The 13,172-nt window shown below is 32.5% G+C and overlaps 1 protein-coding gene across 1 annotated transcript in view; it reads left to right on the top strand.

The window, feature by feature from the left end:
* Nucleotides 1-13,172, top strand: part of LOC129224365 (forkhead box protein N3-like) — a 73,971-nt gene that overhangs the window by 48,234 nt on the left and 12,565 nt on the right. Inside the window, 5 exon segments of the mRNA XM_054858807.1 lie at nucleotides 5,622-6,228; nucleotides 9,735-9,886; nucleotides 11,553-11,611; nucleotides 11,870-11,914; nucleotides 12,888-12,953. Of these exon segments, the coding sequence (XP_054714782.1) occupies nucleotides 5,641-6,228; nucleotides 9,735-9,886; nucleotides 11,553-11,611; nucleotides 11,870-11,914; nucleotides 12,888-12,953 (910 nt within the window). The 5' untranslated portion in view covers nucleotides 5,622-5,640.

Below are 13,172 nucleotides of genomic sequence, written 5' to 3'. Positions count from 1 at the left end.
AATTTAAGAAAATATTTTTAACATCAGTTATTTTTGAACTGTTCCTTTTAACAATCACAATATTTGTTAGGGGTTCGTTGTCAGGTTTGGGATTTGTATAAATGATTTGTTTTGGCAAAAAAGTAGTGTGTTTTTAGAAAATAACACTGATTAGCAAATATAATCGAAATGTCAGTTTTACTAGCAATGAGAGTTTAAAACAAACTTTAAAAAGTTAGATAATAACAAAACGGACTACTTTTTCCCCTGTTCATGACAAAAGTTTTGTGAACTTAACATATGTTTATTTTGGCATCTACCAAACTGTATTAATGATACTGAATGGTTTATAAAAGTAAATTCTGGAATTCTGTTGAGACACTTTCCCTTCCTTCACATTCAGGAAAAGTTACATACAACGAGACCGCAATAAGAGCAGAGAGAACTTTACTTTGTGCAGAAAAAGCTATTAGTGTGAGAATAAAAGAAAATGACCAATCTAAAAACTTTCAAACGAATTTTTTTTTTCAGCTGTACCTTTTTGTTGATCTGGCAACTTCATCCACTAACCTCTTTGATGAATGTGGTCTTTCTTATATAGGTTAGATGAGAGCTCTTAACTTCTGCTCAGAAGAGGTGGAAGTTTGTATTGAAAACATGTCGAGTATATGATTTCTCGGCATAGTAGAGCTGTAATTTTTCATTTGATTTTGACGCAGGTGAAGTCATATTGAAATGCTTATTCCCAGTGCACCTTTAATTCTGGAAAGCCTTCATAGTAAAAGATTGTCCTGTGTCATGTCCCTCCCTTTCACTTTTGGTTTTAGCTTCTATTCATTTTTTCTCATGTTTAGCATCTATTTTCTGACATATACATTTTGTGAATCAAAAGGTTTTTTTTTTTCCTTTATTTCCAATCAGTTTTGCATCAATTTTTGTCCACCAATTTCTAAAATTGAAAGATTGACATTATGAGCATATTTTTTAAGTTTTTAGTGTTTTTTTTTTTTTTTTGTCATAACAATTCCAAGCCTTCCAAATTATCCCTCCCCTCTAAAAGAACATGTTTCTTAGACTTTAGGTCAAAGTCCGATTCTGCAATATTTCGGTCTGATTCAGGGGTGTTTGTAATTGTAATCCGAAAATTTTGGACTGACATAACATTCTAAAACGGAAAAATTATTTGGAAAAAAAAAACTTTTAAAATGACTTTTTTTCCAATGATTTCAGGATTTTTGTATGCATATTTGAAGAGTATTTACACGCACGCATGTGTGAAGGTGGGAGTTGAGGTCAAGCTTCCTCATAGTTTCTGTTTCCGAAAAATTTCACTGTTTTCACAAAATTTTACTTGAGTCCACTATCACCCTTGGTCAACTTTCCCCTGTGAGAAAAAAACGTTTGGAAGATTTTTTGTCTACTGCGATAAAAAAAAACATAGTACCCAATAACCTTGCATTTTGTACGAATGGGCTTAAGTTTTTGTTAGATTTCAGTTAGTATCTCTCAAAAACTATCTGGTGGTTTCTAATATGTCAGCAAATCGTAAGGTTCATAGGTTGACAATTTGCATACTGTTGTGATTCGTAATGTTATTTTAAATCACTTCTGTTTAGAAGAAATGAAATTTAAACACCCCAATAGTTTTAATCCTTTTTTTTATCACTACCTGTAATATTAGTTTGAGTAAAAATTACTTTTTATACTTTTTTTTTTAAAGTTTTACATTCATTAGTGTAGACTTGGTTTTCAGTGCAGACTTCGCAGCAAACAATTCCCCCTCTCCATCCATCGTTCTTAGCGCTAGTGGATTTTCAGCTTTTTTTTCTTTTTTTTTTGTAAAAAATGCTTAACTATTAGTTGTTTGTCTATGTCCATCTGGGATATTTCTCCTGGGGAAGGGAGAAAACTTTAATATTCTTTAATCTTTAATGAAATTTTTTTATCATTATTTTTGTAATTTATAACTTTGAATTGATTTAATTAGATTTGTGAAGTGTTGTGGTGTATAACATATATACATATGAGGCAGTGAGAAGCAATGGGATGTAAATGGACATTTTCAAGTTTTGAGTAAAAGATAATATCCTAGCGTATAAAGATAATATCCTAGCGTATAAAGATAATATCCTAGGTAGGCTTTCATTGAAATTTTTTTCGAAACCATGCTTTACAGCAGCACCTACCAGGACTACTAGTACTATCTCTTGCCCCAAGGCAGAAAAGAGGTTTACTTACCATTTGTACTGGTTATTTCCAAATTTTTAATTTTGCCACTTACATCCCTTTACTTTTCACTACCTCATATGTTGTAAAAAATAGTGCTTGATTGAACAAAATTGCAAATGTAGACTGAAGACCGGATCGAAAGAATCAATTAGTTTTTGGGTTTGATGAAAGCGATTTTTTGATAATAATAGTAATATTTATTTATTTTTTAATGTTTTCCTTTTTTTTAATTCCAAATGTTAAAAATAGTTGAAATCCGACTGTTATTTGTTGAAAATACAGTACTTGCAGTTTTCTTTTATACACATGTCATACGTAAATTAGCATTTTTCTGTAATTATGCAGCATTCTTTTAAAACCCATTTTTATTTAACGATAATTCTTTTTATATTCTTATTGGTATACAATACAAAAGTATTTAATACGATAATTTTTGCTCATTTTTACTTTCTTCTATTTCTAATATATAGAAGAAAGTATTGGATTCGTGCAAATTTTCGAATTTCGAATTTTGACGGATTCCAACATTTTGAGGTGTGCTGAGTCCATTTCGACCATTTTTGGAAAATGTCTGTCTGTGTGTGTGACCAGTTTTTTGTGGCCGCTCTACAGCAAAAACTACCGCATGAAATCGAACGAAATTTGGTACACATATGTGCCCCTATGTGAACTTGTTGAGTCAGGATCTGAAATCCGAAAAAGCCAGCATTTCGAGTGTTCTGGATTTGGGGTTTAATACTGTGTTTAATGAGAGCCAGTCTCTTTTTGCCAATACTGCCTTTTAGTTTTTAAATAATCATACACTCATGGCTGCCTTTGGGAAGGGCAGAGGATTAACTCTTTCTAGAAATTTTGCAATATTTTTCCTTAATGATGTATCATCAGTGTTTTTTTTTAATTATTATTATTTTACCAAAACTTAGTGCACACAAATAAAAATATTAGTCCACAAGAATACTGTTTCTTCAACAATTTTAATGAAGTATGCTTTGTGCCCTCTATAGTAATAATTAGAGAATCTCACTAAACCTATAAATGTCCTGAAATTTGACCAAAATACTGGAACTTCTGTTTGAAAATATTTAGAAATTGAATTCAGGTTATAATGAACGATTTAACAGCTTGCCCTTTATTAGGACTACTGTGCCAGCGATTGAATGTTAAGCACTATTCTGATTCAGTGTGTCTAAACAAATTGTTTCACACAAATTTTTTCTTCATCTGAAAAAAAAAAATGTCTTTTATTCTTTTTTCTTTCTTTCTTTCTTTTTTTTTTTCCAGCTGAGAATTCACTTGCGGGAATATTTGATGACTAACCCCCTTCTCCCAACCCCCCATTTACCAATTATTACAATTATGTTAGTAGTGGAGGATCGAAAATCCGCACAAGTTGGGAGAAGTGGTTGTGCGGACTTTAGGATTTTGCAGATTTCAGGAGATTGACAAGCTAAGTTTAAGTACTATCTTAAAATTAAACTAATAAAACAACAATAAAAACCTCAAAATATTTATGAATTACTTCATAGGACAATTGATGATTGAAAAAAAAAAAACTATGCTAACTAATTTTTTCAGCTGTAAAAAACTTTTAAATCCAAAAGTAATTGCTCTTGGAGTAATCATGAAGAAACAAAGACCAATAAGCGGCGCCAGTTTGAAAATACTTGGTATTTATTTTCAATAGTAGGGTCATTTGTTTTCAATTCAAATGTCCAAAATCCACACTTGGCTTTTATATGCTGAATCGTTTGTATTTTTGTGTTTCTTTGATGCCACGTGTCAAGTAAAATATTAGCGTTTTGCGGTAACTCTGCAGCAATCTTTCGGGATCTCCTTTCGGTTGATGATATTTCTTTTTATTTCTACAGTAGTACAGAATATAAAGCATATTAAACAAAAATACAAGCTTTTTTTTTTTTTTTTGAATAAATATGTTTTTATTTGAATACATCGCTCGGCATGTGTACAATGAATAATAATATATTGGAACGTATTATCCGTGAATTATGTGTAAAAACAATTGTTTGTGCGTAGAATCACGATTTGGTTCATTATAGACCGAAATAAAATAAGAATGGAAAATAAATTTGTATCGCAGAAGAAAAAAAACGGGAAAAATCAACATGGATTTCGGACATTGATGGATTTGTAGCACCCCACTATTTTCCACTTCATGTTTTGACATAAAGGTCCTTTTTTGTTCCCAGGTTCTTCCCTCGGAGCAAACTAAAAATCTGTGAAGAGTCCTGCTATTGTGCGCTGAAAAAAAAAATCATATCAATATGTGACTCACTATATTACTTCTTTTTGTTCTGCAATGGATCAAAAGATTCCTGCTTTGCACTATTCCTCTCAAAATTTTTAATGTTGGTAGTTACACACCTTTGCTTCTTGATTGATGCTTCAATTGTTATGATGAAAAAGTATGCTTGTTAAAGGGGATAAATGAAGCAAGTATTTAGAAAGATAAGCATAACCATAAAGCTCTAGGGTAGGTTTGCCAGACGTCCTGGTTTTCAGACAAAATCCCGGTGTCCTGGGCCGATTACTTCATGTCCCGGAAAATAAACTTGATTACAGATGACCAAAAATAATTAACTGTGAAGGATTATTTTTAATAATAATTTTGTCATTTCTGTACCTCAGAGCCAGACTCCAAAAATAAGTCCAAAAATTGTGATTTTCTGACTATTACTGCATTGTATGTAGAATCTTAACTCATATATCGATCCATGCAGACGTAATTCAAAAAAAAAATCATCTGAAATAATTTTCCAGTGTTTTAAAAGAGCGCTCTTGTCCTTTCCATGGGCCAGACAAATGTTTCTCCTATGTCCTGTAATGTGGCGATTATATGACTTACCTTAGTCTAGCTCTGAGGTACAGATTTTTGTAACATTGACTTGTAAAATTAATATCGGATTAGCTTGTGAGGCTTTTTACAACAAAATTAAAAACATAAAGACTTTCCAAAAGTCCTAGCCAATGCAAAAAACATGTAAATCTTGTTCAAAATGTTATTCCTCGTTCAAAGTTTTTCTTTTTGCTAAAATAATTTTAATCTACTGTCATGTACCTATGTGTGTGTGTGCTTGCGTCATGTATTATTTATTACCCCTGGTTTAGGCTCATGGTAACCATTTATTCATAGCATTGAGAATGAACTACCTTCTGAAACAGGGGTTAGAACTCCTTTGAATACTTGCTACGATGGTGGGTGGGTGGGTGGGGGGGAGCGTATTCCGGTGTCTCTGTTGAATATTTCAGAAATCTGGCAAGCCTACTCTAGGGGGTGTGGGGCTTAAAGGGCAGTATAAAGATTGTGCATCCCTAATGCATTATTTATATTGACATTGTTATTTAGATTCATACTGGTAAAAAAATGTGATTTTTTGTTATCTTTTTTTTTTCAGTGGTTAAGTTTGTTCCTTTATGGCTGTTGAAGATCAGCCTGCTGAAGATAAGTCTCTCATTGCCATGACCACAAGCCTAAAGCATATCTTTAATGGTACAATTGCAATTGGCAAATCGGCAATTCCCAATGGTTTGCTGAGCGCGGGTCATGGGAAAGAATCCAATGGGATTGACGATGATGAGCTCACTAGTTTGGCATGGTTACAAGATACAAATTTGCTTAAAAACTTCCAAATGGGTACCTACGGCATTGAAGGCGAAGATGTCCTCAGTGACACACCATCGAGTGACTGTTTAGATGACGCAATTGAACATGTGACTGTCAATGGATTTGGGGGAGAACAAACTGTTGAAAGCTTGTCCACACATTCGCCTTATAACCCTACACTTCATGCTAGCTCTAAACCCCCCTTCTCCTTTAGTTGTCTTATTTTCATGGCCATTGAAGATTCACTACACAAAGCTTTACCCGTGAAAGACATTTATAACTGGATATTGACTCATTTCCCATACTTCCAAAATGCTCCTACTGGTTGGAAAAATTCAGTTCGACATAACTTATCATTGAGCAAGTGTTTTCGTAAAGTTGAAAAGGAGAAAGGACAGGTAACTTGACTTTTACTAATTTTTCCTAGCCTTATTCCTTTCGATTGCTACTATTGCTTTTTTTTTTCTTTCAAACTTTACTTTGCAATTTTCCAATGCCTCTTAAAGCAAAGTTAAATATTCCAACATGTGCTGTTTTATTTTGATGTGTTTCCAGATTCAGTTCTAAATGACCTTTAGAAGTAATATTGTTTTGAATCAGAGGGATATCAAAGAATTATATTTTCTGACAATAAAAGTTACATTTATGCTAATTGATTGTAATCACTCAAATGTTTGGTTTTTAAGTTTTCCCCCTTAGTTTATAATATAATATATTTTTACATTTTATTTTTGGATAACTTTCTATTATCTTAAGTTGACTTGACGAGCATGCAAAATTTGCATTTGTCTGCTTATAACACAGTACAAGCATACTGGTACAATAGGGTGGGTCGAAAAACAAATTTTTTTCCTAATCAATTTCTAATAGTGCGGAAAACTTGCGCATGGGCATCCTAATAACAAGTAAAATAATTGAAAATTATTTAAAAAAATTTGAAATCGCACAAATGCCCTCAAATTGAGAAAAAATAGAAAAAATCGGCAATTTTTAAAGACGTATATAAATTTTTCAAAAAATAATTTACTTCATTTCTAATAGTATAAAAAATACACTTTAGTTACTAAAATGTATAGAAAAAACTTGGGGGCACATTGTTGATTATTTGAATTCGCACAGAAAGCCTTAAAATACCATTTAAGTAAAAGTCATATTATTTCAAAAATTCTTAAGCTGACATAAAGCTATGAAATTATTCTATTAAAAATGTGTTTTAATGTTTTAAATACATTTCTCATATGATGAAATGACTGAGGATCCACCACGTGCAAGCCCGTCATTTCAAATTTTTCCAGACTGGGGGGGTGGGGGTGTCAAAGGATGCAAATTCAACAGAAAACAGCAAAACGCATGCACGCCAAAATGTAAATACATTTTTATTTCTCAAACTGTGCTGTGCAGGGGGGGGGGGCAATGAACCACTCCCTGACTCCCTAAATGGCAGGCCCAATCACGTGGTGGTGGCAGCTAGTCGAGTCCCACTCACCACCTTCCCAATCAAACAACCAATTTGGATGTGATTAATTGTGCTGAAGTTCTTTAATTTCTGAATTGGTATCAACTGTTTTTGATCTGATTGTTATTTACTATGAAAACCTTCTCGGTTTTCATGCTTGAGGCATTTTCCTTCATCCTCTGTCTCAAGTTTTGCTCACCTCTCTACCGATTGAGTGTGGTATCAAATATTCAAGTGGTATCAAATATGACAGAGTTCTGGCTTTCAATAAATGTTAAACATCCATTTTAATGCTTTACTTGTTTTTCCATTATGTCAAAATGACTCAGGACTCACCATGTGGATTTACCATCCAGTCGAGTACTCTGACCCCCCCCCCCCCCCTTCTCCACACAAACACCCTACCCAATCAACCAATTTGTGTGTGATTTTTCTGTTTAAGTTAAGAAAAATTTGACTTAGTTTAAAATTTGTCATCAAAGATCTTCATCTGAATGTTGTCTACTTAATAAAACCATCTAGGTTTTTATGCCCGCAAACTTTTCTGCCAGTTTCTGTCACAAGTTTTATACACCTCTCTACTGACTGAGTAAGGCACGGAAATTTCACATTTTTGTTGAAATTTCCATACCCCAAGTAAAGAAATTTCAACAAGTGATCCAGATTTAACTGTTAAGAATCTCAGACTCCTCAATTAGTCCCTATGGTTAACTATGTTAATTGAGTGTTAGGACTTTAATATTTCCTAAATTAGTTTAAAACAACAGCAATGCAGATACTGGAAAAATTATGGTAAAGACCAATGGTCCTGTTTAGTTTGGTACTATAAGGTTTGATATTACACCGTGAAAGACGGTCCAAAGCATATACTGAAGGTCATTCAAACAACGAGACGTTTACCGAGTAACATTAAAAGGAATCCTTGATCCCATCATTCGTAGAAACTCGTTCTTTTGTCATCCAGAGAATATGATGTGGCGATGATATTGAACTACATACAGCACATTCGAGAATTAGGCTACAGGAGAGCACTGAAAGCTTGAAATGAGCCACCAGGATTCTTCAAGCTTTCATTGATTAATTTTCAAGCCACAGATTATACTGAAATTTTTGATCCGCTCAAGTGTAACCTGATACCACCACACTCAAACAGTAGGAAGATGTGCAAAACTTGTGACAGAGGCTGCAAGAAACTGTCTCAAGCATGAAAACACAGAAGGTCTTGATAGTAAATAGCTATCAGGTCAAGAATTTTTGATACAAAGTCAGAATTTAAAGAACTTCAGCACAATGAATCACACCCAAATTCGTTGGTTGATTGGGCAGGGTGGTGAGCTGGACTCGACTTGCTGCCACTGCTACCTGATTAGGTCCATCATTCAGGGGTTCAGGGGATGTTTGTTGCCCCCCCCCCCCCTCCAGGGCTTTGAGAAATAAATAAATACATTTATACATTTGGGGGGCTGGACGGGGGCTGGGGTTCGTAGAAAGTTCCTTTGAATTTACACCTGTCCCCCCCCCCCCAAAAAAAAACATGGTGAGGGTCTGTACATGGTGAGTCCTCTGTCATTTCATCATAAGAAAAATGTATTTAAAACAATAAAACAGATGTTAAATACAGTAAAACGTGTCTACAACAATACTGTTCTGACCTAAAAAAAGTATCATCATAGACAGGTTATCGTTATAGACAGTTTGATTATTCATGCTGACATTTTGCTGAGGAAAAAAAAAATTATATTGTTATAGACAGGTTGCCGTTACAGACAGTATTGTCATACACAGGTTTCACTGTAGTATATTTTTATAGCTTTATGTCAGCTTAAGAATTTTTTAAATAATATGACTTTTACTTAAAAAATGGTATTTTAAGGCTTTCTGCACAAATTCAAATTATCTACAATGTGCCCCCAAGTTTTTATGTACGTTTCAGTAACTACAAAGTGTATTTTTTTATACCATTAGAAATGAAGTAAATTTTGTTTTGAAAAAAATATATGTCGTTAAAAATTGCCGAATTTTTCTGTTTTTTTCTCAATTTGAGGGCTTTGACGCAATTTCAAAAATTGTTTATAAATTTTTTAATTATTTTTCTCATTATTAGGATGCCCTTGCTCAAGTTTTCCGCTTATTAGAAATTGATTAGAAAAAAAAAGTTTTTCGACCTACCCTATTGCACAAGCATTAATTTGTGTTTGCAGTTATTTTGCTGCAAAAATGTTGTTTTAGCAAAAAACTGGTGGTATGAAAAATTGTTGCAGTTTATTGCGAAATATTTGAGCTGGATAGCTAAAAAAAATCATTGAACTGGCATCACAAATATTTTGTTTTGAGAATTAAATGAATTTTTTATAACATATATTTTTTCATATTCAGTTTTTACTATACTGAAATATTTTTCCCTGATTTTTTGTTTGAAATTCGCTTTCTAAATTCTAAATTTTGCAGAATGTGGGAAAAGGTTCATTGTGGTGCATTGATCCAGAGTTCCGTCCCAATCTTATACAGGCCTTACAAAAAGCTCCAAGTATGGCAAATGTAGAATTTAGTAATTTTACCTGCATGTCTCCATCACATTGTCAGAATGGAAAATCAGAGAGGTAAATATGTTCATGATTATTATTTTTTTTAAGTGCATTTTATTTTCTTGTCATTTGCTATTACCTCCAAGTAAATTTATGAAAAAATTTCCAATTTATGCATTAGCACAAGCAATTAACAAACAAGGCCTATACTTAAAAGATACATTTTAAAGAAAGTTACCTTTATTTTTGATCAAATTAACTTTAAAAGTAATAAAAAAGGAGGAATAATGCTGTAAAAATATGACTGAGAAGTACTTCTGAATTGAAGGACTATTATTTGTGATAAACATTTGGTACACAAGTTCAGTATCTTCTCCATAACATCAATGATCAGTAGATTGTGAGTATTGTGCAATTTTATTCTCATTTGAACAAAATCCTTAAATTGAAAATTTTTGGTATTTTTATCCTTATACGGTTCTTAAAAAATTATTTCTGTTTGTAATACAGGGGATTGGTATACATGCCAGTCATTTTGCAGAGGTTGACCCAGGTTTTTATTTTTTGGTCTGCATTTTATGAAAATAGGACATTTTCCTGAATGTTTTCTTTTTGTTGAAAAAAAGGCCTTTTATTTTACATATTTTTTGTTAAAAAGAAACCCTGTCATATTGAGCATGTTTAGCTGTCACAATTCTGATCTAAAATCCCTTTGGCATTAAGAACTGAGAATGACTTGGAAGCTGGAGTTCTGTTTTTTTATTGATGTTTTGCTTTGAGATGAATTGATTGGTGGAGCTATTTGATGAGCATCTGTGGTGATTTTGAGGAGTATTTTGATATTTTGCGGAGCAGCTCGGTATTTTGTCTAAAAATCAATATAAAAAACAAATTAACTTCTTATGTAAAATTTTTTGAGCTTCAATAATCATTTTAAGCACTAGCATAAAGATAGTTTTTTTTAAAATTAATAAATCAGCTTTAAACACTGTATCATTCTTTGAGTATAAGCATCTTTAATTTCCCATATTTGCATGACTGTTATGATAAAATAGCAAAATATAATAAAAATTAATTAGATTTTATTAAAATCTTTTGTAAGCCTCGTCAGAATTAAGACGAAATGGGAAATGCAGAGTCTGGCTATTTTTGCGGAGCTACTTCGAAAATACGGAGCAGTTGGCAACCCTGCAAATGAAATTATGTGAAAGGTATAATTTTAGGCATGAAATTTTGTGTAGTGGCACCTTTTACAAAAAAGAATTTTATGAAGGGACCACAAAGTGGGTCCAATTTGCGTCTGAATGGACCTTTGTTTTTTTCACTTTTTTGGAAAATAGGTTTAATTTTTGAGTACTGCTTTTCGGTAAAAATTTATTTCTCTTTTGCATAAAATTGGTTACATGATCGAATTATTCTTCATTGAGGTCTTGGTACTGGATAATTCACGAATTCTTCCTTGCTGTAAGCGTTATTAGCCTCTTATTGGATTGATAGCTTTAGATGAAGATACATTCTCTCTTGTTATGTGGATTAGCTTAGTGTCTTGATGGTATATTGATGCAAAATTTTTCTATTACTAAAATGGTTTTAAAATGGTGCTTCACTTTCATGAAAGAAAAAAATAAATCTAGAATGCCATTTTTTTTTTAAACACTTTGATACTTTATCCATCATAATTTGAAAGACAAAAATGTGATTTTAATCATTTGTAATGATTTGTATTCTTATTTTTCTTCAGTGAATTCAAGCCATGTCTTTTAGTATCCTCACAGCAATCATTGCAGATTCCTTCTCCAGGTATAATTTGTTTACATCTCTGTTTAATGAAAAAGTTTTTAAATGGAAATAACTTCTAATTTATTTTGAACTGATTCTTGATTTATTTTGCATTTTTTAATCCTTTTTCAACCCAATGGAATCTTAGTATGAGTTTCACAGGCATCAAGTATATGCCTGGACATTTACATCTGATTCCATTGGGTTAATTCAAGCATTATTACTGCCAGCATTTAATTAGGTACTTATTAATGGTAATCTATGTTTCCTTTATTTCAGAGCTTTTCCCTTTTCTTTCTCGTCGCCTTGCTAGTAGTATGAAAGGTAATTAATGCTTGCATATTTTAATTTAAAAACCTTTTGTATGTCTTTCAATGCAGTTGTTTATGCATGACACTCAATGAGTAAAGTGGTGTATTGAAAGTATAGTTAAAAATTGTAGATTTACTTGCTCTAAATCTTGTATTAAAAGTAACAGCTTCCAGATAAAAATCTTTCCCTACCTACCTATGCAGTTTTTCCAAATAAAAAAATAATAATGAAATAAAAATAAAAAATAAATAAATAAATGTAGTAGAAAGTAATGTTTTTGAGGATTGTCTTAGGATTTTCCAGAAACAAAAAACAAAATGTTTTTCAAATAATGTGAATGTTTTCTGTGTGAAATGTTTTTGCATGCAGCCTGGTTTTTACAACTATATTTCTCCAAAGCATGCTGAAATTGCTTTTGCTGTTTAAAAGGGAACACAAGTAATAGCGCACATTTTTTAAACACCTGGTAGTAAGTACTTTTGACATGCTTTGAAAACTGCTAAAAAGTACTTCTTTAATGATATTTTGAACTAATATAAAAAGCTATGTTCTGAAAAGTAAAGATCGTATGGTTCTATTTTAATCAGGGCCGCCGAGAGCCAAGGTGTGCCCCTTGCCAGTTTGGTCTCTGGACCCCCCCTCCATCCCCTGAAACTTGCTAAATTTATACTACTCCAATTATGAACCGGACCACCCTCAAGAAACGGGCCCTAGTTTCTGGCTAGGCTGACAGGACTTCTCATTGGGCCTGATTTTAGCCATTCAATATTGCAATATAACGGCTATTAAAGTCAATTGAAAATATCAATTCCTGAATAATTTTCAATTTTTACTTTATTGAAGGATTAAAAGCAGCAAAATCAATTATGAATGTTTACGTGTCTGCGACCCTAATATATATATATATATATATATGTTCATGGGTTTTGTATGTATTTTAAACTCAAAATTATTTATATTTATTTGAAAACTTTTTAACCTTTAGATCCAGAAGTTGATGCTGCTGCCACAATGCTCACATTGAAGAATGGCCCTAATGTATCAGTTCAAAGTACTGAGATTTCCTATGTCTTTGCACTGTTTGATCTTAAATAGGTTAAAATGTTTGATGTTTGAAATTGTTGCGTATTTTGAACATAAGGTGATTAACATAACTTACAAAAATTCTTGGGAGCAGACATCCTCTTTTAGACTAACGTGGTTTTTCTGCTACTTCTGGCATTCAGAATAAACATTCTTATATAGTTCTTTCTGGAAAGGTTTGGCAAGT

This window comes from Uloborus diversus, chromosome 6, assembly GCF_026930045.1.
Source record: "Uloborus diversus isolate 005 chromosome 6, Udiv.v.3.1, whole genome shotgun sequence".
In the NCBI taxonomy this organism is placed as follows: domain Eukaryota; kingdom Metazoa; phylum Arthropoda; class Arachnida; order Araneae; family Uloboridae; genus Uloborus; species Uloborus diversus.
This window is presented reverse-complemented; position numbering and strand designations above follow the sequence as displayed.